General features: G+C 43.7%; 1 protein-coding gene across 3 annotated transcripts in view; it reads right to left on the bottom strand.

The window, feature by feature from the left end:
* Positions 1-27,646, bottom strand: part of LOC137372175 (SPATS2-like protein) — a 210,019-nt gene that overhangs the window by 42,695 nt on the left and 139,678 nt on the right. For all 3 annotated transcript variants that reach the window (XM_068035723.1, XM_068035724.1, XM_068035722.1), the window contains exon 8: positions 18,515-18,573. In XM_068035723.1, the coding sequence (XP_067891824.1) occupies positions 18,515-18,573 (59 nt within the window). The remainder of the gene's footprint in view (positions 1-18,514; positions 18,574-27,646) is intronic.

The following is a 27,646-nucleotide window of genomic DNA, read 5'->3' as shown; positions in this document are numbered from 1 at the left end:
TCTCTGTTTCTAACGTGTCATGCATTCCTAGATTTTATTTCACATATACGACTTCAATAGTCAGTTCAGTGATTTCCACAGCTATGGTCCTGTGTTTGGTACTTGTTACGGATGTTCTCTCTGCTCTCTATTTCACGTAGCCAATCTGTGTTCTGTAGGACTATAGAAGGAACCAATTTGGCCCATTACACATTAGCGACAATAGTCCAAAACAAATTCCACTAATCTGCTGCCTCCTCACAGCCCAGTATCTTCCTCCATTTTGAATGTTTATCTAGTTTAGTTTAGTTTAGTTTCGAGATACAGCACTGAAACAGGCCCTTCGGCCCACCGAGTCTGTGCCGACCATATCATGGGACGACCTTAAGAGAGCTCCACCTTAAGAAGCTGTAAGTGAAGGTCACTAGAGGAACTGATGTCACGTCACACATGACCAGGGAGTTGTGGGTATAGCCCGACAGAATGAGATGAGTTTAAATGTGCTTGTGCAGTAACTGTATAGAATCTGTTCTAGTTTACAGTATAATAAAACCCCACATTTTCTTTGGATATTACTTGGAGTCCTATGAGTCTTACAATAGTTCAATATCAAAGGAACAAGTAATATTGCAGGAGGTCGTGAGTTATCACAGTGAGGCCGGGATTTTATGCTGGTGACGGGGGTCTTGACGTCCAGAAAAAGCAATGCCGAGAACCCCGCGTCGTCTCTTCTGTGGAAGTCCCGCCGGATCTAGTGTCAATTAGGCACTGGAGTGGACAGCAGTGAGCCTTTCACAGGATCAAGGACCCCAGCGACAGAAGTCCTACCCTCGGAGAGCTGCTGGCCAATCAGAAGCTGACAGCTCTTTAACTGAGCACGCCACTGTGGAGGTGGTGGCTGCTGCCAGTGGAGTACCTACTCGAGGCCCAGGAGATAGGTAGGACACAGGTAGGTTAGGGCAGGAGGGATCTCACGGGATGGGGGGGGGTGGTGGGAGAGTGGGGTACGAGAGGGTCAGTAGCAAGGACAGGAGGGTGGCTCTCAGCGGCCCCTCCCCCTAACTTCCCAATATTGGGTCCCTCGTTCAGGCACTGTGTCTTTAAAAGAGCTGACACCACCTCCCCCCTCCTCCCCCACACCACAGTGGGAAGCAGCCTGCACGGTTTTTCATGCTGTGCTTCCCGTGCTCAACAGGACTGCCCGCCACATGGCTAAATGTGGCGTTGGTGGAATGAGGCTCTTAATTGGGCATTAATTGCCCAGTTGTGGTCCTTAATTGGCGGCGGGGTGGGAAGGCCGTTCACAGGCCTTCCTGCCCCAGACTTAATTTTGGCGGAGGTGGGAAGCTGCCGAGATTGCCCCTACCACTATCCCACACGACTTTATGCTCTCCCCGCCTCCAAACCCATCAAGGGGGAGAGCATAAAATTCCCCCTGAATGTTTAAAGAAGCTATTGAAGTGGACGTCTTTAAGTAACAAGAGTTTGTAAACACTTTATCAATGTATTGTTTACTTGTTATAGAGTCCTTATGGAATGGTGAGCATTATCCTGCAGGTTTTACCTGTGAACAGTGCAGGCTCCCTGATTAAGTTTAAGCTTAAGCATTTACATCCCGCTTATTAAGCACATAATGAACTGGTCATACTGCGGGCTGGCCACAGTGCAGCTGCTTTGTATAATAAACACAATTTTACATCTGCATGCCATTTTATGAATTAACTAACATGAGAAAAATGCAATTCTATGAGGCTGCTAATAATTAATCGCGTGGTAAGGATGAAAATACAGAATTCAGGAGGTCTTAAAGTAATAATAACTCAAGAACCTGAAAGTGAACTAAACGGCCCACAGGGAGAATGGTCTTTAAAATCCTAACGTTTGTGGTGATAATGATTTTAGTACACTATTCAAGCTAATATTTAGTGACACTGATTTGCTGAAAGATAAATTATTGGTAAAATTGTAATAACTTATTAAAAATATTAGAATGCAGCTTTGTCTCATTAATATGCAGTATCATGGCATCCCTGGTTTTAGTCATTTCATAGTGAGGAACTTTTCAAATTCTCTTCCTTGATTTCAAGTCCCTCCATAGTCATGCCCCTACCTATCTCTGTAATCCCCTCCAGCCCTACAACCCTCCAAGATAACTGCGCTCCTCCAATTCTGGCCTCTTTAGCATCCCCAATTTTAATTGTTCCATCATTGGTGGCCATGCCTTCAGCTGCCTAGGCCCTAAACTCCAGAAGTTCCTCTGTAAACCTTTCTGCCACTCTACCTCTCTTGTCTCCTTTAAGGCATTTCTTAAAACCTACCTCTTTGACCAAGCTTTTGTTCATCTGTCCGAGTATCTTCTTAAGTTGTTAATGCTCCTGTGAGGTCCCTCAGGATATTTTACTATGTTAAGAGTGCTATATGAATACAAGTTGTTGCTGTTGGTAAGTGGAAGTCAGATATTGCCCATAGAGATTGAGGGAAGAATCAGGAGATGGTCCTGGGTCAGTCTCATGCATGTCTTAGCTGCTGGCTCAGAACAGTATATGAATAGTTTAAGAGTAGGGTTTTGGACTGCCCTCTTGGACACATCTATGCATGGTCTAGTGAGACTAGAAAATGGAGATAGAAACAACAGAAGTCTTACCATAATGAAACAGAAGAAATATTTGGTGAAACTTCATCAGTAGACTTCTACTTTAGTAAAGTGCTGAGGATTTCAAACCTAATTCAGCTAGTTGTTTCCTGGCCCTAACCGCCTCCTCTTCAGTATGGACGTCTAATCTCTCTACACTTCCACCCCCCACCAGGACGGTCTGAGGGCTCTCCGCTTCTTCCTTGAACAAAGGTCCAACCAGTTCCCATCCACCACTACCCTCCTCCGCCTGGCTGAACTTGAACTTCTGTTTCAACTCCACTCACTTCCTTCAAATAAATGGAGTTGCTCTGGGTACCTGCATGGGTCCTAGTTATGCCTGTCTTTTTATGGGATATGTCGAACATTCCTTGTTCCAATCCTACTCAGGCCCCCTCCCTCAGCTCTTTTTCCAGTACATTGATGACTGTATCGGTGCTGCTTCCTGCTCTCGCCCCAAACTGGAAAACGTCTTAAACTTTGCTTCCAATTTCTACCCTACTCTCACCTTTACATGGTCCATCTCCGACACTTCCCTTCCTCGACTTCTCTGTCTCCATCTCTGGGGATAGGCTGTCTACTAATATTCATTATAAGCCCACCAACTCCCACAGCTACTTTGACTACACTTCCTCACATCCTGTTTTCTGTAAGGACTCCATACCATTCTCCCAGTTTCTCCATCTCCGATACATCTGTTCTGATGATGCTACCTGCCACAACAGCGCTTCTGATATGTCTTCCTTTTTCCTCAACTGAGGATTCCCCCCCACTGTGGTTGACAGGGCCCTCAACCATGTCCGACCTAAAATTATATATGTAATCAAATACCATGGGCTGGATTTTCATTATGGAGGTGGGAATCAGGAACTGGATCTGGTTTTAGGTCTGAAACCTGCCTCTTCTGATTCAGGTTGTAATTTTCAAGTGGGAAAGCCTTAATTTGTATGGAGTTGGGTTTCCTGTCCTTTCAGAGCCAGTGGGATTGAAACTGGCAGTGGGTCTGATCAAATGTGGAACTCATGTAGACTTCCATGGCAACCATCACTGAGGGTGCTGGTTGTCCTAAGGGAGAGATCTGCCTTCCACAGCACCAGAGGGAAGCGAGCTGTCACAGGGGAGCTGGAGGCCTGGCACTAGGGGCATGGCCAACCCTCGCTTCATTGATGCCCACCTGGATCTAATGCTGGAGGCCGTGAGGGAGAGGAGGGAAGTCCTCTTCCTGGATGGTAGCAAGTCACCTCATCGTACAGTAGGGGCACCTCTCTGTTCAGTGTTATTCCCCTTTGCCCCCCCCTCTTCCTCCTCCTCTCTTGCCTCCTGCTCCTCCCCTGATGATCTGTTGCCTTCCTCACTGTCCTCAAGATCCACACCTCTCTGGAGGGCCAACAGACCACCACAATAACAGAGACCCTTGCAGGAGGGCATTGGAGGGCACCACCAGACCAATCCAGGCACTGGAATCACATCTTCAGAAACCTGATGGCCTAATCAATGGGTGGCCTGCTGAGCAGTTGGCATTGGTTGTATAGACTCTGTGCCTCTCTCTGAGGCTCCTGTATAGGGGGCAGTTACCATCTCTTCGAGGAATTTCCCTTGTCCCCTTGGGCCAGCCTTGCACTTTGAGGGATGGAGTGAAGTACCGAGGCAGCTTAGACTGGCAGAGGGTGAAGGAGTCATGGCAGCTGCCAGGAAAGCAAGCACACACATGGAGGAAGCTCTTGTTGTGGTCACGGACCAGTTGGACGTTGAGGGAGTGGAAGCCCTTCCTGTTGATGGATTTCACTGGCCTATCACTGCATGCCTTGATGGTCACATGGGCTCAAGTGATGATGCCCTACAGCTGGGGAGTCCAGCAATGGTGGCTGAACACAATGCCCTCTGTGCCTGCGTGGTCCATCTGTGTCAAAGCAGGTGTGGCGCCTGCCCTCTTAAAAAGGGCATCCGTGACCTGCCTGATGGCCTAATGTGATGCCAACTGCGAGATGCCACCTGGGTCCACAGCTGATCCCTGGAATGACCCACTTGCATAGAGGTTCAGAGGGCCTGAACCTTGACGGCTGCAGGTACGGGACTGCCATGGGAGCCATAAGGCCTCAGGTCATTGTGGATCAGAGCACACACAGGTCTGGGACCACCTGCCTGGATAGGCACTGGCGCTGTGTCATTTGCAGGAAGCTGACTCTTCGGCTGTGCACCCAATGTCTTGGGTAGTGCCTTCCTCCTCTTGCTGTCCCCCGCTGTGCTCCTCTGACCTCCTGCTATCCAGAAGGTTGTATCTGCGCAGCTCATCCTGGCTGCTCTGTCCAATGTCAGCAGGGCCTGTTCCCATCTGAACTCCCTCAGCTGGGCTTTATACATTCACTAGGTCTTCCCCTGTCAACACCAGCAGTCGTTGTGATGCCAGTGGGCTCACATCCCTCTCCCGTTCCCTGCCACTTACTAATGAGAAATTCACCTCTTCCAGCTGCAGCAATAGCTGCAGTGAGGCACAACTGAAGCAGCTGAGCTTTATTTGCTGCCTCTGCATTATTTCAATCAGCCCGTCCCATAGCCCTCATGGCCCTCCACGCTGTCCACGTCTTCACAACCCTGTCGTATTCCCCCCATGGCGTCTTCCCCGTTCCCAACCTTCAAAAATTGCTCACTGATACTGACAAGCCTGTTAATGAGCTCTTTAATGAGCTCAAAAGGCAATTAAATGGAAGGGTGCATCCGCCCTGTTTCCTCACTGCCAGCGTCCCTTTAAAAATGGCATTGTGTTCCAGAGGTGGCAAGTCCCAGTGCTGAGCTGTGTAAAAGCGATCTACAAATCATGCTCGGCTCCGCTCCTCAACGGGCTTTGTAAATCCAGCCCCATATATCAATTATATATAAATACGTTAATGTGCAACTTAATCTCTTTTAAATGAATTACTTTATCTTTAATGGACATTCTTAAACTTCTAGAGTTATTTAAAAATCTTTCTGTGTACGCTTTATTTTAACCCTAGTTAAATTAAATTTCTACATCGAATTTTATCTTTTTTACATTCATTTATTTGCTTAGAGGCAACATTTATTTTATTCCCATGGGGCAAAAATATACATCTTACATTATCTCCAATAACACTCTTGTCCTTATAAAATAGCACGCTTCAGCGAGTTCACAGTAAATCTGTTGAATTCTCTTGGAAGTCGAGTTGATCTGAGGTGATTGTAGATTTCTCTCTTGGTTGAAAGTTTAATTGAAGTCAGTGGGTCAATTCTAGTTCACTGCTGTGTAGTGTAGATGCAGAATTCTACAGCAGGGCACGTGCCTTCTGATTTGCTGGAAGCAAGGTGCTGGATGCTGCTTTTCTTCTTTCTCTTTCTTTTTGGAGTGTCTCTCTCTAGGCTGTTTTTTTAGGGTAAAGCTGTGTTACTTGTCACTTCCTGGTAGGAGACGTTTTGGTCTCTTCCCCATGGTGATCGCACAATGCCCCAGGATGCGGCTCCTTCACACCTTTTTTGTTTCAAAAGAAGACACTTAATTCTGGAATGTTTTAGGATTGGTGTAGGATGGGTGCAATTGACACCTTTAGCTTTGAAGATTTTTCCTTTGTCCCTGTCAGACAGTTTGAATATACACACGCCAAGACTTATTTTCTTCGGCGGCCATTTTGGAGCATTGTTCACTTTCTGAAAGAAAGCTCCCTTTTTTTAAAAAGGCAAAGTCAGTTTTTTAACTCTTTAGATTTAGTCCATAATTTGATTCATCGCACTGCTTGTGTGCGTGGCACAAGGTTTGGATCTTCCTTCGTCTCTTGGCATTATTCAAGGGTTCTTTTGACTGTCTGGATGTGTCTTTCTATAAACCCATGATCCCATGGATAGTATGATGATGAGGTGATGATGTTGAGCCCATCCTATTCAGTGAATTCCTTAAATTCTCTGGATGTGAATTGGGTGCCATTGTTTCATATTAATCTTTCAGGAATGACTTGCTCAGCAAACAGAACTTGTACTGCTGAGATGATTGTTGTGGCTCTCAAGTCTTTCCTTTTGGATAAAAGGGAACTTTGAGCAGTAGTCTGCGACTGTGAGATATCATTCTTTATTGTGTGGGAATAAATCAGCTCCTACAGTATGCCATTGTCTGGGTGGTACTTTAGTAGCTATCATGTTATTCTGGACAGTAGGAAATGATAGGGGTGGTTTCTCTTTTCACCACTCAACTGACTGCAAACAATGTTTTTCTTAAAGTTGTGTTTTAATGGTCAATAAACAGATAAATGACAGGTTTTCTCATAAGTTTAAAGAAAGATAAATGTTTATTGAACAAAAACCTGAAAATTTGCAACTTCACCCACAAACACATGCACACACACGAGATAAGATAACATTTAAAAGATAGCATGCATTTAGGTCTGGTGTTTTTTTTAAAGAGAGTTTGTTGTGAAACATTGTTCGTTTACCTAGGAGGAAAATTTAAATGGTGCAGGCCTGTTCTTCCTTTTCTCTTGGCTCGCTGGAGTCAAGCTTTGGAGAGCTTCAGGTGGACAGATGCTTTGCTGCAGACTTCCTCGGTTAAATCTCAGTTACACTCCATTGACGAAGATCCTGTTTCAATCTCTCAGATGGGGAGTTTTCAAAGGTCACCTTTTCAACTCTGCCTCGTGGTTGTTTTATAGAGATGGTATTCAGCAAGGTCTCCTTCTTGGCTGGAATAGATCTTTCTCAGTCTCCTGGCTGCTGGCTTTCCTGTCTCTGTTCTATTGTGCTTGCCTGCACAAAAAAGTATCTTTTTTAAATAAAACCTTTTCAGGCTTGGTTCCTGTCTGGTGGCCAAAGTTGCTCCTCCCTAGTATTTTCACACAATATCTCTGAATGTATGGCCGTTGTTAGACAATGGTGTTTGAATGGTGCTCATCTTGTCAAAGTGGTGTTTGGCACACCTATTATCCGGAGTTTGGGTTTGGAGACAATGGGCTGGATTTTGTTGAGATCCTGGTGGCTCCGTGGCGAGTTGGGGGTGGGGGGGTCGGTGGGGAGGGAGGGAGATCGGAGCAGCGGTGGCCTCCCATGGAGCCTGACGCCGGGAATGCTGGGCCCAGTCTTCACAGTGGTGGGGAAACGCTTGGCGACACATCCACCACTCAATATTAAAATCAGCTGTTTAAATACATGTAAATGGAAGCCGGAGCGATCTTACTGGCAGTTCCGGATCTTCCGAGTGACATGTGGCACTCCCGTGCCTTCACATTCCCGTTCAGGGAAAGCTGGTGCTACTGAGGTGGGGAAGAGGGGGAGCTCTGCATTTGTAGTGAAGTGGTTGAGGTGGGGGGGGAGGAGAAGGGTTGAATTCTGCACTTAGGTCAGTTGGCGATGGGGCAGTGAAAGGGGTCAACTCTGCACTTAGTGCTTTTGGGATGGAAAAGGGGTTGGGTATTATAATGAGTCGCTGCGCACTAGATCGCGGCAACATGGCAGTGTGCGGCCCATGCTTGCGGGCCGCCAGTTTTGTCACCCGCCGCCACTCCGAGCAGTGGGAAAATAAAGGTCATTGTTAGTCCAACTGGTTGAAAAAGGTAGCCATTAACATTGAATGGGGCCATGAACGTTTCTAGTGATTTCTTCAAGGTTGATCCAGACATGATGATGGATTCAGTCTCCAGCAGTCACTATGTATATTCACAGTATAGGAGGGGCCATAGAGTAATTTACAGCATAGAAGGCAGCCATTTGGCCCATCGAGCCCATGCCAGCTCTCTGTTGAGCAATCCAGTCTGTCCCACTCCCCTCCTCATTTTCCCCGTAGTTTATTTCCTTTAAGTGCCCATCTAATTTTCTTTTGAAATCATTGATTGCCTCGCTTCCACCGGCCTCGTGGGCAGTGGCGTCTCAGTCATTACCACTCACTGCATAAAAAAGTTCTTCCTCGCATTGCACCTGCATCGCTTGTCCAAAACCTTCAACCTGTGTCCCATAGTCCTTATACCATCAGTTAATGGGAACAGTTGTTTCTTGTCTTATCGCAGCCTGTCATCATCTTGTACCTGTTTTCGGGTGTGGAGATTGCGTTTTGTGATCTGCCTGTACCCATTCCCATTGCGGCAGGTAGCATGCAAACTGTGCTGCCTCCTTATTTAAATGATTGTAGTGTTGGGCAGAGCGAGGCCCTCACTGCTGGTTGGCTGAGCACTCAGCAGAAGACCCAGTAGCGTGTGCTAATAGCATGCGGTAGCCTGCCCCTCTTAAAGGGGAGGTTTGCACTCAGTGGATGGTAGCAGCTGTTGAGTGCCTATATTGACACTGACTGTAAGTAGGAGCTAGACAAATGGAGCACCATGGTAGAGACAGGGCTCCTAGTTTTGCGGATGCAGTGTTGGAGGCCTTAATGGTGCAGGGCAACAGGAGGAGAGACATCATGTTTCCATGGGGGACCAGGAGGTCCTCAAGGATTATCCTCCAAGGGAATTGGCTAAGGAGATCAATGCCTGGAGTTTAGCCCCAAGGAGCTAGCAGCCATGCTGCAAAAACTCAATGACCACTCATGGATGATCAAGGTCAGAGAATGTATCTTCATGTGACATCTCCTATCACAACACCATAAACCTCTTGCACTGCTCAATGCACCCCCACCACCCTCTGCTCTGAGAGGCTACCAGCCCAGATGGCTGCTGCCCATGCTGAGGTGGTACAGTCTGAAAGTAGGCCCTCAAGGCTAAACTGCTGAGGTCGCCCTGCAAAGCAATTTGCAGTCTCCCCCAGTGAAAGTCAGCAGTTTTCCATCAGCCATGATGCAGCCACTGGGACAGTACTGCATAGGAGCACCAGGACAGGCAAGGGTACCCACAAGCCAAGCACTAAGAGAATGCACAAGGGTGAACAGTCCATTCTTGCTTTTATAATTGTATGTGTTGTTTGATAAAGATATTGTGGCAAGGTTTTTGTTGTTGTCTTTTACTACAGGATTTTGGCCAAGATGATGCTATGATGGATTCATGCAGATGGATGGGAAAGTGAGGTATCGTGGAACAATGGTGGTGAAGGGATGCCATCATAAGGGAACTGAAGCCTGAGTAAGTGTTCACTGACAGTCTGTCTGGGGCGAAGGTGTCCTGGATACCTCCTCCCTGTCTCCTCTTGTTCCTTCTCCTTCCCCCCTCCTCTGCCCAGAACTTCCCCTCTCCACTGCCTCTGCTCCATCTCCCTGTCATGCTTCAGATCCAGAGGCATTGCCACTGCTGCCCCCATTCCTGTTGTTGTCTTTGTGTGAACAGGTCACCAAATCCACAGCCCTCCCTGCGAGGATGCAGCAACACTCTCTGGTAAATACAGGAACTCATTAAAACACCTCCAAAAACACTCCAGAGTACTTGCACAAACTTGGCAATGGCAAAAGTTAGTCAAAATCACCTTACCTGCAAGTTGGTTGGCTGGCTCTTTAAATAGCACTTTTGCGGGTCCCACCTTTAGCTGAACACGTATGCTTTTGTAAGTTGCATGCGTTCAGTGGACCTGCACGATTCAAGCTTTAAAACATGCATCAAATCAGCTAGAACAGCTGTTTGACTTCATGATCTGGCCAGTGGGGTTGTGTCCAGCATATGTATGACACACTTGCACTAGTGTTCTTCCCAGCATGGGGCTGTGCATGGAGACAGAGCTTTGGTTGGAGGCGGGAAGATAGCGGGGCTCCCACCCCCCACCACCGTCCCACCCGATTATATGCTCTGCCGCCTCCAAACCAGATGCGGGGGAGAGCATAAAATTCCCCCCATATATTCAACTGATCAATATCAAATATCAAAACAATTGATATCACAATACTGAGAAGGCACAACATTTTAAAAATGTCCTGATATTGTGAATGGTCTTATGTAAATGCAAGTTTTTATTTTTTGCTTTATTATTTAGCTAAATAAAGTTACGGCTTCTCTAATATTGGATGCTGGACAAGCAGTCTGAGAGCACAAGTGCAGAGCTCAAGAGAGGTGATGTTGAGTAGAGCCGTGTCTCATCAGTGAATACAAGTTGACCCCATGTCTGTGGATGATATTATCATGGGGCAGCAGGTGATTGAGGAAGAGGGTGGAACCTTGGAAGGGTGATAGAGAGGCATTGGAGAGAGATGGTGTGGTTGGCTGTATCAAAGGTGCAGAAAGGTTAAGGAGGATAGGGAGGGATAATGCACCATGGTCACAAATATACAGAATGTCTTTCCTGTGTCATGCAGACCCACACCTGCCAAGAATGAGGCAATGTAATTTCACCACATGGACATTAAATTTCAAATTGTTGCTGGGAAGAAGAGAAGGCCTATGACAAGGGGTTGCCAAGCCTGGCTGGAAAGACATTTTTGAATACTAACAGACAGGCTTTTAAACAAAGGACCATTCCCTGACCCACCCAATACACAAAGCCAGAATTGGTTACACCAGTCATGTGACTACCCTGCTGGCCAACATGGGGAGTTTTAAATTGTAGAGACACTGTTTGAACTGGCAGAAGGCAGTTTTGCTCTTGGACTGAGAAGATCTTTCCTGTCAGCTCCCATTTCTTTCTCACCAGTTTCGGAATCCATTGAAGACATATGAACCCCAAGACAGAAAAGTCTCCTACAGTGAACAAGGTTTAAGAAGAATACTGGGCCCCAACGAAAAGCAAGATCTACCTACAAGCAAGGACTACAGTGAGCTAGAAACACAGTAACAAAAACCCTCTTCAGTGTTTGCCTCAAACTTTTCCACTTTATTTTTCTTCTGCTCTTTTCTGTCTCTATTTCCATGTGTTTATTGCTTATGCATGCTAGCGTGGGCTCCTCGTGTATCCGTAGGCATCAACCGAATTAGAGTTTAAGTTTTAATAAATTTCAATTGTTCTTCTTTAAACCTAAGAAAGCCTGTTTGTGCTCATTTCTTTACCTTATAATTGGAAAGCGGTGAATAAGGATTCACCAAGGGGGAGCTAAAACATGGTGTGTTTAAAATTAAACCCTGTTACAGTAAGACCAGGTGAAGGCTGAGAGGGACCCCTAGACACCTTTCTCACCTGGTCGTAACACCTGACTTTGTTTAGGGCTGTTTTGGTGCTTTGGGGGAGGCAAAAATTGACTCGAGGGATTCAAATGGAGAAACAGAGGGATTCAAACAAAGAGTTGTAGAACCGATGTTGCTGGGAGGGAGGCAGTACATTCAAGAGACTTAGTGAGGGTAGAGTGGTCAAGAGTGGGTTTTTTGAGGAAGGGATTCTAACTGCATTTTTGAAAGGTATAGGAGCAGTATCCACGGAGACTGAACCATTTACAACATCAACTAGCATAGGGGCGAGAAGGGAAGCTGATTGGTCTGGTGATAAGTAAGAATGGGTCAAGGAAAAATAGATGAATCTGCGTCTGAGATGACTTTGGAGAGGGCATGAAGGAAGATGGGGGAGAAACTAAAGAGGGACAAGGACACAGGGCTAGAGTAGGATGAGAACTGGGACAACTTGGGGTGGGAAGAGTTGAAACAACAGAGGCAACTGATTAAATGGTCTTTAACTTGGTGACTAAAAAAATTCAGGAGTTCCTCACACTTGTTTTTATAAGAAGTGAGGATGGAGGGGGCAGGCAGGTGGATTTAAGAAAACTGTTAGTTGTAAAGAAAGGATCCTGGGCTTATTTATGCCCTTCAGATAATTCTAGAGTAGTGGTTGGCTCCTGCACTAAACAGTAAATGTCCAATAAAGCACAGCATCATTGAATTGGATTTAGTGATGGATGGACATCTGCAATGCCTTGTATCTGAGGGAGTGTAGATGGGGGCTGTCGCAAGGAGAATGACCAGTATGGGAGACTGAGAAGGTTTTGCTAGGAGGAAGGAAATCAAAGATGGAGGTAAATTCAAAAAGCTCAAAGCAAACTTGCATTGAAAGTTATCTTAATCAAACACATGTTTAAACTCGCCTCAATACAGCTGGCACAATAACAGTTGTGCATGACTTTGTGTGTTCTGTTGGGAGTCTATTCATAGACCTGCAGTTTAAATAACCAGATCTGCCTGAATATATTTTCCCAAAAATTTGTCCAGGATTAATGTTCTTCAAGAGAGTTAAAGGATGAAGCATTGTCCTTTGATTGAATGAACAAAGTGCAAGTGTGATCCTAATGCTAAGTACAATCTGAGTTTCCACACTTCCTGTAAGTGCAGTATTTATAAAAAAGACTATCATGTCTCAGTTGGTAGCTCTCTTACCTCTGATTCAGAAGTTTGTGGGTTCAAGTTCCACTCCAGGATCGGAACACAAAAAACAATGCTGATACGCCAGGGGAGTAGTGTGCTGTCTTTTGGATGCAATGTTAAACTGAAGCCCTGTCTGCCCTCTCAAGTGGATGTAAAAGATCCCTTTGCATTATTTTGGAGAGCAGCAGGAGAGTTATCCCTGATGTCCTGACCAATATTTATCCCTCAATCAACATCACAAAAACAGATTTTCTAATCATTATCACATTATTGTTTGTGGCGTTTGCTGTATGTAAATTAGTTCCCATGTTTCCTGCATAACAATAGTGGCTGTAAAGCACATCCAGTGGCTTTGAAAAATACTACAAAAATGCAAGCCTTTCTTTTCTTTTCAGAGGGCACAACACCCATATAAAGGTAGGACATCGGGAGATTTGAATGTGCTATGTTATAATGAAATATGATGCTGATCTTAAGTAGCAGATTTGAGTTACCTAGTCTTCTTTTACGTAACACCTCGCTATATAATGGAACAGAACACCTTTGTATGCATTTGAACTACTAATAATATTCTTTAAAAACACAACATTTTGTGTTCAAACAGAGGAGATTGAACCGAACTGGACGCATGAGACAGATGCAGTTAATAAGGTTTGTGCAAAATCAATTTAAAGAAAATAAAATTTAGTGCCAGAAGACATGGAAGGCTGAGAAAAATGTGGGCAGTGGTGCCAGAGAACTGTAAAAATTGAGTCAGGTCAACTAAGAACACAGCATGGTGGCGCCAGTGTGCTTCTGCAGCAGCACCAAATCAAGCAGCTGGAATGATTATTGGTCCATTTCGTTAAAAAATCAAAACTAATGAAAGAGGGATTCATCTGCCCTAAATAAGCAACTCTTTAAGACACTTGACAAGCCAGTGAGTGTAAAAGTGCTGAGGTACAAAATGTCTCAGTTAATCCATTCCTGCACTGCAGCCTTTGTAGTTTAACGTCATGTTGATATAGTAACCCTTCTCTCTCAAAATTTCTGATGCATCATGTTATGCATAGATTCCAAGTGACACAGAAAACATAAAGGGGATGGAACTGCACCATGTTACATCCATTTTACGGCACAGCAAGGGTCAATTTCAGGGACCATATGTTGCTACCAAAGGACACCTGAAAGACGTCCAACTCGATATTCAGATTTTTCAGCTTTTCCTGATGGGGCCTGGTGCCTGTTTTAGCCCGTTCGCTTTCAGAGAGTGGAGCAGGAGCCTGTCCACCTCCATTCTGGATTCACAAGGCGACCACTATTAAAAAGTAAATGTTTTTTTTAAATACAAAAAACTAATTGCTGTGGAGCCAGGAAGAGCAGGAATGTTCCCTGTCTCTACAGTATAGCAATCATGCCCCCATTGCCCCTGCACAAGCTCCGTCCCGGAATTACCGTCAGGATGCTTACCTCAAAAGGGTGAGCTACCTGTGGAGGAATGACAGTTCACACCAAGAATAGTAATAAGGCCCAAGGGTCAATTTTGGGCCAGTCTTGGGCCTCCTGGTTCTCGCACACCAGATGAACATATACCTGATATATTTCCATAAAAGTAATGGGGTAGAGTTTTAATTTTGGGTGCAATCAGGAAATTGGGCTTGGAATTGCACTGGTTAGGGTTTCTAGTTTCTGCTAAAGCTCATTTGCATAATACAAACATAAAATTTTCCATGAAATGGCATAATAGGACAGTATAATGGAATGCAATCACAGTGGTGCAGTGGTTAGCCTCACAGCTCCAGGGACCTGGGTTCGATTCTGGGTACTGCCTGTGCAGAGTTTGCAAGTTCTCCCTGTGACCGTGTGGGTTTTCGCCGGGTGTTCTGGTTTCCTCCCACAGCCAAAAACTTGCAGGTGATAGGTAAATTGCCCCTAGTGTAGATAGGTGGTAGGGAATATGGGATTTCTGTAGGGTTAGTATAAATGGCTGGTTGTTGGTTGGCACAGACCCGAAGGGCCTGTTTCAGTGCTGTATCTCTAAATAAATTGTTTATTTTTCTTTCCATTAAAAATATTCCTTGATGTATCTAAGAGTGGTAACCTGGTCTAGTTTTATTAATACAGCTGAAAAAGGGTTCATCACTAAAAATAAGTATTTTTAATAGATGTGTCAAGTCCTCCACCTACAAAATAATCAACAAGACACTGCCACCAGAATCACAGAATTTTACAGCACTGCAGGAGGCCATTAGGCCTATCATGCCTGTGCCAGCTCTTGGAAAGAAGTATCCAATTTTGACCTACACTCCAGCTTTTTCCCCATAACCCTACAAATTGGCCATCAACTGCAAGTCCAGTTGGCTTTTAGAAGTTCCTATGGATTCCACTACCCTTTTGGTAGTTCCAGATCTTAACAAAGCTCTGTGCAAAGAAATTTATCCTCCTTTCCCCTCTAGTTATTTTACCAATTATTTGAAATCTATGACCTCTGGTTACCAACCCACTTGTCAGACAAAATAGTTTCTCTCTTCTTGCTGTATCAAAACCCCTCATAATTTTTGAATACCTCTATTAGGTCTCCCCTTAACCTTGTCTGCTTTAGGGAGAACAATTCCAGGTTCTCCAAACTCTCCACATAACTAAACTCTCTCATTCCTGTTATCATCCTGGTAAATCTTCTCTATGCCCTCTCCAGGGCTGTGACATCTTGCTTAAAGTGTGCTGCCCTGCATTGTACACAATATTCCAGCTGACACCGAACCTGAAATTCATAAAGGTTTAGCATGATTTGCTTGTTTTTTATTCAATGCCCCTATTTACAAGCATCCCATATGCTTTCTAACCACCTTATCGAGATTTGTCAATAAGCACCCGCAGGTCCCCCGGTTCTTGCACCTACCTCAAAATAGTACCAGATATATTATGCTGTCTGTCCATGTTGTTTCTGCCAAAGTGCATCACTTCACACTTATCCACATTAAACTGGATCTGCCATGTGTCTGCCCATTTCACCAGTCTGTCTATGTCCTCCTAAAGTTTGCTATGATCATACTCGCTATTTACTACATTGCCAAGTTTTGCACCCAAGTCCAAGTCAGTTACATATAATGAGAAAAACAATGGTGCTAGGGAACCCCATTGCATACTTCTCTCCAGTCAGAAAAACATCTGTTCACCACTACTTTCTGCCTCCTATTCCTTAATTAATTACTTACCCAAGTTACCACCGTCCCTTTGATACCATGTGCTTCTATTTTCCAAATAAGTCTGTTATGAGGTACTTTATCCAATACCGTTTGAGAATCCATATCTACAAAATCTACTGCATTACCTCCATCAGCCCTCTCTGTTCCTTTATCAAGGAGCTCAATCAGGTTAGTCAGACATAATTTGCTTTTCACATATGCGTGTTGGCTTTCCCTTGTAAACCCGTGTGAGAATTAATTTTGTCCTTGACAATGGTCTCTTGTAATTTTGAGCCACTGATATTAGAGTGAAAATTCCTTTAAAATCTATACTGAACCATTTAATAGTTTCACCAGACAGCTTTTTAGTAAATTAATATTTCTTGATATGAAAAGATTTAAAAAAGTACCTGTGTGCCTATGAAAATGAATGCAATTTGGAGAGCCTTCCTGAACCAATGCCATCTGTGGAATCTTCCATTGTTGACCTGGGGTCATGGCCTGTATTGTGGTGGGGAGTGGGGGGGTGGGGGGGGGCCTGATTCAGGCAAGTTGGCTCTTAAATAAGTGCTAAAAAAAACATGGAAACCACAAACGCAAGTCGTTTAGGCTGTACCTCATTTACGCTTAGCCGATCCTACCCCGATTGGGCTGATATAACAGTGCAAATAAATGAAAGGTTAATACTCCCCTTTTGTAAAGTATCAAAAGATAATGCATAGTGTATAGAGTACACATCACTGAGTATACATCCTATTAATGGGAAAAGTTAGTTACAAGGGAATAAATTAATGGCCTGTACATGCTCTTTCAGCACTTCTCAGTGTCTGGAGACAGTTTAGATTGGAGATGGTTTATTGGCATTGTTCTTAGCTCATGCTGCAATTGATTTTAGCACAGATGGACATTTTAAACAAAAGTAACAGATAACATTTATTTGTGTCAAATCTTGGAGCTGTTCTGATCTTTTTTTCCATAAAGGGGTGGTGCACAGAAAGAAAGAAGAGAAAGAGAGGTAGCATGTGATATTACCATGCATCAATGGCAGTTTGTGGAAACTCAATGCTTAGAGAGGGAGGAAGCTGTTTACATCGTACAGAATACAAAGCTTTTGTCACAAATGAGTTTAATTACATTAGTTCATGTTCACCTCCAGGGTGCAATATATTTAAAAAAGAAATTGGTGTTTACTTAATAGAACCTGTTGATTAAAAGGAAGACTTTGAACTACATCCCATCTTCCTGATGAAAGGTTTCTAATCGATTAAAAATTTCTGATGAAACATCATCAACTCGAAACATTAACTCTGTTGTTCTCTCCACAGATGCTACCTGATCTGTTGAGTGTTTTCCAGCATTTTCTCTTTGTATTTCAGATTTCCAGCATCCACAGTATTTTGAATCGTTGCTTGTGAACTCCAGTCTTGTAAGTGCATGCTAATTGGACATGGAGTGGGATCTTCTCAGTTTCTCTTTTTAACTTGCATCCAGTCCATCATCTTTTGTGTTCCCCAAATACAAGACTGGCCAAATATTTTAATGTCCGATAAGAAACATAGAAACATAGAAACATAGAAAATAGGAGCAGGAGTAGGCCATTCGACCCTTCGAGCCTGCTCCACCATTCATTATGATCATGGATGATCAGCCAACTCAGTAACCTCTTCCCGCTTTCGCCCCATACCCTTTGATCCCTTTAAATCCAAGAGCTATATCTAACTCCTTTTTGAAAACATACAATGTTTTGGCCTCAACTGCTTTCTGTGGTAGCGAATTCCACAGGTTCACCACTCTCTGGGTGAAGAAATTTCTCCTCATCTCAGTCCTGAATGATTTACCCCGTATCCTTAGACTATGACCCCTGGTTCAGGAACATCCTTCCTGCATCTACCCTGTCAAGTCCTGTTAGAATTTTATAGGTTTCTATGAGATCCCCCCTCACTCTTCTGAACTCCAGTGAATATAATCCTAACCGACTCAATCTCTCCTCATAAGTCAGTCCCGCCATCCCAGAAATCAGTCTGGTAAACTCCCTCTATAGCAAGAACATCCTTCCTCAGATAAGGAGACCAAAACTGCACACAATATTCGAGGTGTGGCCTCACCAAGGCCCTGTATAATTGCAGCAAGACATCCCTGCTCCTGTACTCGATGTCAAAGTATTGAAAAATTTGGATATGAATTTCATCAACATGAATAGGAAAGATTTCATACACAGAATATTGCCATCACAGATAGTGCATGGATAGCGTATTGAAATAGTTCAACGACCACTCAGAAGAACACTTGACTACTGAACCTGTTAAGGACATACAGCTGATGTCAAATCGCAAATGACAACAGTTACATGTCAGTAGTGTTTATTTCTAACATTGCAATAGTATTTCATTGGCTGTAAAGTGCTTTGAGTTATCCTGAGGTTCTGGAAGTCTTTTTTTTTGAATGCTTAGAATTGAGCATCTAATGATAGATGCACAGGAAAAACGGAGTCTTTAAGCAGATTTTACAAGCTTCTTTTAATGAGCTCTGAAAAATAAAACTCTATTACTTACTGGCTTCCTTTTTGACTTTATCCATTTCTGACATCAATGCAACCTCCCGATCCATGATGCTGGAATGTTAAAAAGAAGGAAATTAGAACTGTCTGCAAACTGCCTTTATAATGTAAGTGCAGTATGGCAGGTAAGTTATTTTGCATACAGTTATTGGCAATCTGCATATGGAGATGAAGGACCCGCCGCCGGGCAGCAGGGGTCTGCATTGAGATCTCTCCACCACTGGTAATATGCGGCGGGCCCTTCTCGACGCTGTGGGTTGAGACAGGCCTCTCCCTGTAGAGTTTGACCGGCCCCGAGCCATGAACCGCGCCATTGAGGGGCCGGTAAACTTCAGCCCATAGAGTCATTTATGGCACAGAAGAGGCCATTCAACCTATTGAGTCCATGCTGGCTCTCCACAGAGATACCCAGTCAGTCCCATCTGCCAATCAGGAAACAGACCTTTTAAAAAGGAGCACATTAAAATTTAAGGATGAAAAAAATATTTTATACTTGCAACCTTGTAAAATCCAAAGCACCAGCATAAAACATGAACATGCTGCAGATAATTTCAGAAATTGTACGTATGAGAATTATATTGGTAGGCTGTGGGCAAATCTATTACTTCTGAGTATAAATGAATTGTAACATTGAAAGGAGGTAGAGGATGTAATTTTATTTTTAAATATTTTATTTTATTTCAATTATTTTATTTCAAAATAATTTTATTTCAGTAGTATAGAAAATATCCATAGCAAAAAAATCTATTGTAAACTGAAAGTTAATGAAGTTACATGCTCCGCCATTCCCAGTTCTCTCCTCTCCTGAAGGTGCCAACCTGGTGTGTATGGCACTAAATAACTTCTACATTTAAAACATCAGGCATAAGTCCTGCATAGATTACTTTCTTACAAGTAAAAAATACAACTAAACAACTCATTGTAACGTCAAAATTTACAAATGTACATATATTAGAGTTTAACCTGTATTTAAATGATAAGTAGATAATCATTTTCTAAAAAAGAAACTTCTGTAAATGTATTCATTTCACCTAAAGACAGTAGACTTAACTGTCTGAAATTTTGTGAGGAAACCTCAATGAAAGTATCCTCTACATCATTGAGTCTCGTGAATCTTATATGGGTTGCAATATTCCTCAGCCTTAATGCCCCTTATTTCTAGGTCTCCGTCTCCTTTGTGTTTGTTACACATTTTCTGAGGAAACCGTGGTCTGGCAGGAAACCCCCACCCAAAATAGGCTGAAGACATCTCAATTCTATGTAAATAGCCTGCAAAGACATCATAATATTCCCCATGTTATTGTCCAGGGTTTCTACTCAGTGTCCTACAGCATAGAGAAATGTCCAGAAGTGTATGTTACAGCTTGCAGGACTGCCCTGCAGATCACAGTTATCAGCAACTTCCTGGGCATTAGGCCAATCTGTTCCAATTGAAGACTTTTTTCCTAAAGCAAATTACTGGCCTCCCAGGTTCTATATCACACATCGCAAATGAGCTTGCAACATCCTCGGTGGCATTTAAACACTTTGCCAGCCTTATCTTTCAGAGATTTGTTTTTTTTGGACCCAGAAATATAGCCCGCTATTTCCTAAATCTCTTCAACAGAACTTTTAATTTGCCTGCTGGATATGATTTCTGTGCTGCATGGCATTACATTGCCATTTTCTGTTGATAACTTCCTGTCCAGTTTGGGAACAGTGGCATTTTGGTGGAAAAAGGGACTTAATTCTGGTGGATAAAGTAATAAATTTTAATAAAAACATCTGATTGGCAACTTAGCGTTATAATTTTGCACTGGAAGAATTTCAATATGATTACATCAAAAAATACAGGAAAAACGTTGGATGAAGTCCTCAAGTAAAAATGACTGCAAGTTGCCAGTTTCCTTTTTCATACAACACCAGCAAAAATGTGAAGATTTGATTGCATCAATATAATATTGAACTACATCGCTGAAACAGTAGAAGAGAGGAGATTTTCCTGGTTTTGAGCCTGACTTGCCAAGCGGTAGTGAATACTGATAAATTGGGTATGTTGGAGCACATGCCTGTGAAAGAGGCATGGATTGTTTTATCACAGAGGCACAGGCCATAAACCAAGAGGAAGATACAGAGGTAAGGAGAAAGAGTGGAGGAGTAACATTAATTTTACATTGCTCTTGCAAAGAGCTGGCACAGACATAATGACATAATAGTTGCCTTCTGGGCTGTAAACATTTATGGTTCTAAGAACTTAAAGGTTAAAACCAACTTTCCGTGCACTTACCAAACGCAGTCTGTTCACTGAATATAACAACTTGCATTTATATAGTGCTTTTAATGCAGTAAAATGTCCCAAGGGACTTCACAGGAGTGTAATCAGATGAAAATTGACACTGAAGCAAAGAAGGAGTCATTAGGACAGGATGGTCACATATGTAGGTTTTACAAAGGGTCTTAAAGGAGAAGATATAGGTAGAGAAGCAGAGAGAGATTGGGAAGGAATTCTAGATCCTAGAGCTTCTGATTTGTTTGCTTCTGGGCTGCAAACATGTATAGTTCCATGATGCTAAACATTAAAAATCAACTTCTTTGAAAAAATAAATTGTATGTTATACTGAACAATAAGTATCTGGCATTTTGTCAGTCTTGGGCTGTACTAAAGCTTATAACCACACGATCTTGACTCTAATGGTTGAAAAGATAGACAGAAACATTTGAGGGAATTTGATGGAGCTCACTGGTAGCCACACTCAGTGGAACCTCCTTTATCTGCCATAATGGGGAAACTCTCCTAGCTAGTAATTAGCAAATACTCAGGGCTCACATTTTGGCCTTTTACTGCTGGTACAGCACTATGCGCCCGAGGAACGGGGTGGAGACAAGCACAATAAAAATGACATTAATTGAATGCAATCCAACTTGCACTGTGGAGCTCATTTATATCAAACAGGAGGAGACTGGTTTTGCGGGCTCGGCAATAGATGTCGTCATGAAAGGATTTGTCATGCAAAATTTCTGGCAGATGATTGGGAAAGTGGATAATTGGAAAGGCAGATAATGGAGGTGCCAGTGTACATTGAAATTAAACAAGTTCAAAACTCGGAAATCATGAACTTAGTGTTGAACTGATAGCTCCAAATTCTCTCCTAAAACAGATCCAAAATAATGAATCCATTGTGTAAGAATCTGACCTTAACAGGATATACAGAAGTTTGCTGCAAATAATGATTTATTGAAATCACAGTTTAATATCTTGTCCAGCAATTATAATTTTATTTCAAATCCAGATGACCTCGTTTCATGCTTTTTCCAAATATCTCGTCCAATTTTATATCAGGCATCAACTACACTTTGAATACTTTTTAACTCTTTGACAGACTTTTTCCACTTTAAAGACCGTTTACTGTTGGTAAGAACTAGCATGATAGAAGAGGAGTAGAGGCCAAGTAATGACCAGCTCTCCAGTCCAACTAACACCATTCTCTATCCTGCAGGTGCCTCACTGACTACTGTAAAATCTAAAAACAAGGAAAATGGTAAAAAGTGTCTGTAGTAAAAAAAAAGTTATGTTAAATATGTATAGAACTTTGCTGAGACCACATTAGGAGTACTGTGAACAGCCCTGGTCTCCATATTATAAAAAGGACTTGGAGGCACTGGAGAAGATGCAAAAACAATTTACTACAATGATACCAGAACTCAGAGGTAATATCGACCAAGAAAGATTAAATAGGCTGCAGCTCTTTTCCCTAGAAAAGAGAAGGCTAAAGGGTGACCTGATAGAGCTCTTCAAGATTATGAAAGAGTTTGATAGGGGAGACGTAGAGAAGATGTTTCAACTTGCAAAGGAGACCAGAACTAGGGGCCATAAATATAATATAGTCAATAATAAATCCAATAGGGAATTCAGAGGGAAACTTCTTTAGCCAGAGAATAGGTAGAATGTGGGACTCCTTACCACAAAGAGTAGCTGAAGTGTCTAGCATAGATATATTTAAGGGGAAGCTAGATAAACACATGAGGAAGGAAGGAATAGAAGGATATGTTTGTGGGGTTAGATGAGGAAGAGTAGGAGGAGGTTCCTTTGGAGCATAAACAATGGCATGATCCTGTTTCTGTGCTGTAAATCTATGTGATACTATGTAAATAGGGGTCCATCTTTCTAATTTATGGTCTGGATGCTCCTCTTCAGGACAGCATGCCAGCAAGGTGGGAATTCCACCTACACCTCCAAATCCACCTCAGCCCAATTCCTTTAGCTGAGTCGAGGGTGTCCATACACTGCAGCCTTGCAACAATATTCCCACAAATGAAAAGAGAAGAATCTCAATGCCACATTTTCCCTGCTTCCCTCCCTCTCTGCTATTCTGCTGTAACCATTTCTGGGCTCATCTTTGGTTTCTACACTTTGACCCATGACCTCCCTTTGACTTGCACCATCATCCCTTTTGGCATTTAATCACTCCTGCCCTCCACCCTCTCACACATCTTTGCCTCTTTTGTTCCCTTTTCCCTAGTTCTGCACTTGCAAAAAGCTTCACATCTCCATCATCTTTCAGTTCCAGTGGAAGGTCAATGACCTGAAATGTTAACTCTGTTTCTCCCTCCACAGATACTACCAGGCCTGCTGAGCATTTCCAACATTTTCTGCTTTTGAGGAAGGTGAAGTGTTGGGTTGGGGGAGGGGTGGTGGGATTTTGCAGCTGGAAAGCATTTTCCACATGAAGTGATGAATTTAATGGAAGCACTTGATATAGCTTTTTTGAATCAGTTTCCTGGCCACAGTCTGGTTGTCAAGTGGGTAAGCAGCAGGGGATCGGAGTGGAGGTGAATCGGACATGGGTGGGAGGTCGGGGATGAATCAGTCATCAAGGGTTGAACTACCTGGGGGGAGCAGGGGGGTGGTTGGACATCAGTTGTTGGATCACAGCCAGGGTAGCTTGGAGGAGCAAGGTGGGGGAAAGCACACTTGCTCCAACTGGCCTACAACTCCTGGGCAGCTATTTAGAAGCAATAATAGGACACAGACATCTTTCATATATTGGGGGGGATGACACCGATATTTGCCCTCCTTACCCTAAGCAAACTGCCCCAGTTCCAATACTCCGTCCATGTCATGCATAATTTGAGGTGGCTGTGTTGAAGTTCAAAAGGCACAGGCAGCCAGCCCTCCAGTACCTCAGACATGTTGCCATTTTTGATGTTTGAGCCCCAACAATAGGCTGGATGTTGTGTAGGAGGCGGGGCTCCAAGGGCCAGGCCGAAAAGACGGGGGAAACCCCGCCTCTGCATTTTCATGCCCCCTCCCCCAACCCCAGAGCGATCCGGCGGTCTTTTTAAATCAAAGTTTCAGGAGGTGGGAGCCCCGTCCCTTTAAAGATGGGCCACCTAAGGGCCTCAATAGGTCTCTGGGCAGGAAGGCCATCATTGGCCTATCCCGCCCCCAGGAAGATCACTGGGCAACAGGGAGGCAATGGGCCCTCCGCCCACCACACCCCTGCCACCCGTTACGGTACTCTATGCCCCCCGCCTGTCTCCGACCCAGCCTCATGGGGCCACACAAAATTCAATACCCAATAGGTGTTGGTCAAGTTGCCCAGGCCCAAGAGCATAGACTGATTCTGTCCTTGTGCATATCTGTCAATGAAAGTCACAGGCTAGCATTCATATTTACTTCAAATAGAAGGACACACACCTGAAATGTTAACTTTGTTTCTCTCTCCACAGTAACAGCCAGATGGGCTGAGTATTTTCAGCATTTTCTGTCTTCATTTCACATGTACTTCTCTTTTAACCCAGGGAAATTCAGGGGGCTATATTGCCAACGCTTATGCCCCATTGCACCACAGTTGGCTCTGCTGCACAGCGGAGGAGTAAAGAGTGTGGGATGCAATAGTTATAGGGGATTCAATTGGAAGGGGAATAGATAGGCATTTCTGTGGCCGCAAAAGAGACTCCCGGATGTTATGTTGCCTCCCTGGTGCTAGGGTCAAGGATGTCTCAGAGCGGTTACAGGACATTCTGAAGGGGGAGGGTGAACAGCCAGTGGTCGTGGTACACATTGGTACAAACGACATAGGTAAAAAAAAGGATGAGGTCCTAAAAGCAGAATATATGGAGTTAGGAAGTAAGTTGAAAAGTAGGACCTCAAAGGTAGTGATCTCAGGATTACTACCAGTGCCACGTGCTAGTCAGAGTAGAAATAGCAGGATATATCGGATGAATGCGTGGCTGAAGAGATGGTGTGAGGGGGAGGGTTTCAGATTCCTGGGACATTGGGACTGGTTCTGGGGGAGGTGGGACCAATACAAACTGGATGGGTTACACCTGGGCAGGATCGGGACTGACCGGGAGTTTGCAAGTTCTCCCTGTGACCGCGTGGGTTTCCGCTGGGTGCTCTGGTTTCCTCCCACAGCCAAAGACTTGCAGGTTGATAGCTAAATTGGCCATTATAAATTGCCCCTAGTGTAGGTAGGTGGTAGGAGAATGGTGGGGATGTGGGGAATATGGGGTTAATGTAGGATTAGTATAAATGGGTGGTTGTTGGTCGGCACAGACTCAGTGGGCCGAAGGGCTTGTTTCAGTGCTGTATCTCGAAATAAAAATAAAAAATAAAATAAGTAAGGAGTATTTGCTAGAGCGGTTGGGAGGGTTTAAACTAAAATAGCAGGGGGATGGGAACCTTTGCAAGGAGTCAGTGGAGGGGAGATCAAGGACAAGAACAAAAGACAGTAAGGGGAATAAGAAAAGTGATAGGCAGAGAAATCAAGGACCAAAATCAAACAGGGCCACAGTGAAAAATAGTGGGAAGGGGACAGGTATAATGTTAAAAAGACAAGCCTTAAGACTTTGTGCCTTAATGCGTATAGCATTCCCAATAAAGTGGATGAATTAATCGCGCCAATAGATGTAAATGGGTATGATGTAGTCAGGATTACAGAGAAATGGCTGCAGGGTGACCAGGGATGGGAAATGAACATCCAGGGGTATTCAGTATTTAGGAAGCACAGACAAAAATTAAAAGGCAGTGGAGTTGGATTGCTGGTTAAAGAGGAAATTAATGCAATAGTGAGGAAGGATATTAGCTCTGATGATGTGGAATCTGTATGGGTAGAGCTGAGAAACACTAAGGGTCAAAAAATGTTAGTGGGGGTTGTATATAGACCCCCAAACATAGAAACGTAGAAAACATAGAAAATAGGAACAGGAGTAGGCCATTCGGCCCTTCGAGCCTGCTCCGCCATTCATTATGATCATGGCTGATCAGCCAACTCAGTAACCTGTTCCTGCTTTCGCCCCATACCCTTTGATCCCTTTAGACCCAAGAGCTATATCTAACTCCTTCTTGAAAACATACAATGTTTTGGCCTCACCTGCTTTCTGTGGTAGCGAATTCCACAGGTTCACCACTCTCTGGGTGAAGAAATGTCTCCTCATCTCAGTCCTGAAAGGTTTACCCCGTATCCTTAGACTATGACCCCTGGTTCGGGAACATCCTTCCTGCATCTACCCTGTCAAGTTCTGTTAGAATTTTACAGGTTTCCATGCGATCCCCCTCTCTCTTCTGAACTCCAGCGAATATAATCCTAACCGACTCAATCTCTCCTCATACGTCAGTTCTGCCATCCCAGGAATCAGTCTGGTAAACCTTCGCTGGACTCCCTCGATAGCAAGAACATCCTTCCTCAGATAAGGAGACCAAAACTGCACAAAATATTCCAGGTGTGGGGGAGTCCAGAACCATGGGACTATGGGCTATGGGCGGCACAGTGGCGCAGTGGTTGATGGTCGGCACAGACTCGGTGGGCCGAAGGGCCTGTTTCAGTGCTGTATCTCTAAACTAAACTAAACTAAACCAGGGGTCATAGCCTAAGGATCCGGGGTAAACCTTTTAGGACTGAGATGAGGAGAAATTTCTTCATCCAGAGAGTGGTGAGCCTTTGGAATTCGTTACCACAGAAAGCAGTTGAGGCCAAAACATTGTATGTTTTCAAGAAGGAGTTAGATATAGCTCTTGGGGCGAAAGGGATCAAAGAATCTGGGGGGAAAGCAGGAACAGGTTACTGAGTTGGATGATCAGCCATGATCATAATGAATGGTGGAGCAGGCCCGAAGGGCCGAATGGCCTACTTCTGTTCCTATATTCTCTGTCTCTATGAATCATTTAGCTCAGCACACCCCAAAGATTAGGAACTTCTTGATCTGTGTAGTTCAGTATCACATAGACTAGGCTTGCCAACTTGAATTGAATGTATTCCTGGAGCTTTCATCACAGGACTTCCCATTTCCAACTGCTCTGTCCAGTCAAACATCCCTTTTTTCCCATCTCTATTATTTTTATGAACCATAAATAAGTATTCAAAGAAAATGAACATAATTTTTTTTAATGCTTTTCTTTCCTTCTGGTTTGGTTTGCAGCAATGCTGCAATTCCTAGAGACAATCCTGAAAAGCTGGTAAATTTACACTGGGCAGTGCATACACTGTGTCGCCAGGCAGTGTAACACATTTAACCTCCAGGGAATTTGGGAATCAGGTTTAAAGTCAAATATGATATGTGGTGCAGCACGTTCCATACACACTCTTGACCTCAAACCCACCCTCAGAAGATTACCCTTTACCACACTGCTGTTATGTTTCTACTCCTTTGCCTATTTATGTGACTTCTCAGCATGAGAATTGGTGGCATTCCGTGTCAAATTTAAAATGCAGGAATTCAAGCTTGCCCCGGTCACCCCTGCAGTCCAAATGAATACTGAGCGTAGGAGGCCAGAGAGAGGAGCAGGACAGACAGTAAAAAAACAGGATGAAAGAGAGAAAAGGCTGGAGAAACAGACATAAATCATATCGGTAACTTCCAGGAGGTTTCTGAAGCTATGTGAACATTATCTCTTGAATACTATTCATGTCCTTCCAACCCCAATCTGCTGTCTATGCTGTTGATGTTTCTGAACTTTGGCAGTTCTGAATGAGCTCTTTGCATTCTGCAGATACCAAAGATTGCTGTCGCAGGGATTCATGATATGTTGCTTGCAAAAAATTTGGGTTTTGGACTGTAATTGTTTACAAATGGCCAGCACATATAACGAAGTGACACACAAGATAAAGTTTTGAGTGTCCCGAATGAGTAAAATATAAATTCAAAC

The sequence above is a fragment of the Heterodontus francisci genome, chromosome 7 (assembly GCF_036365525.1).
Source record: "Heterodontus francisci isolate sHetFra1 chromosome 7, sHetFra1.hap1, whole genome shotgun sequence".
NCBI lineage: Eukaryota > Metazoa > Chordata > Chondrichthyes > Heterodontiformes > Heterodontidae > Heterodontus > Heterodontus francisci.
This window is presented reverse-complemented; position numbering and strand designations above follow the sequence as displayed.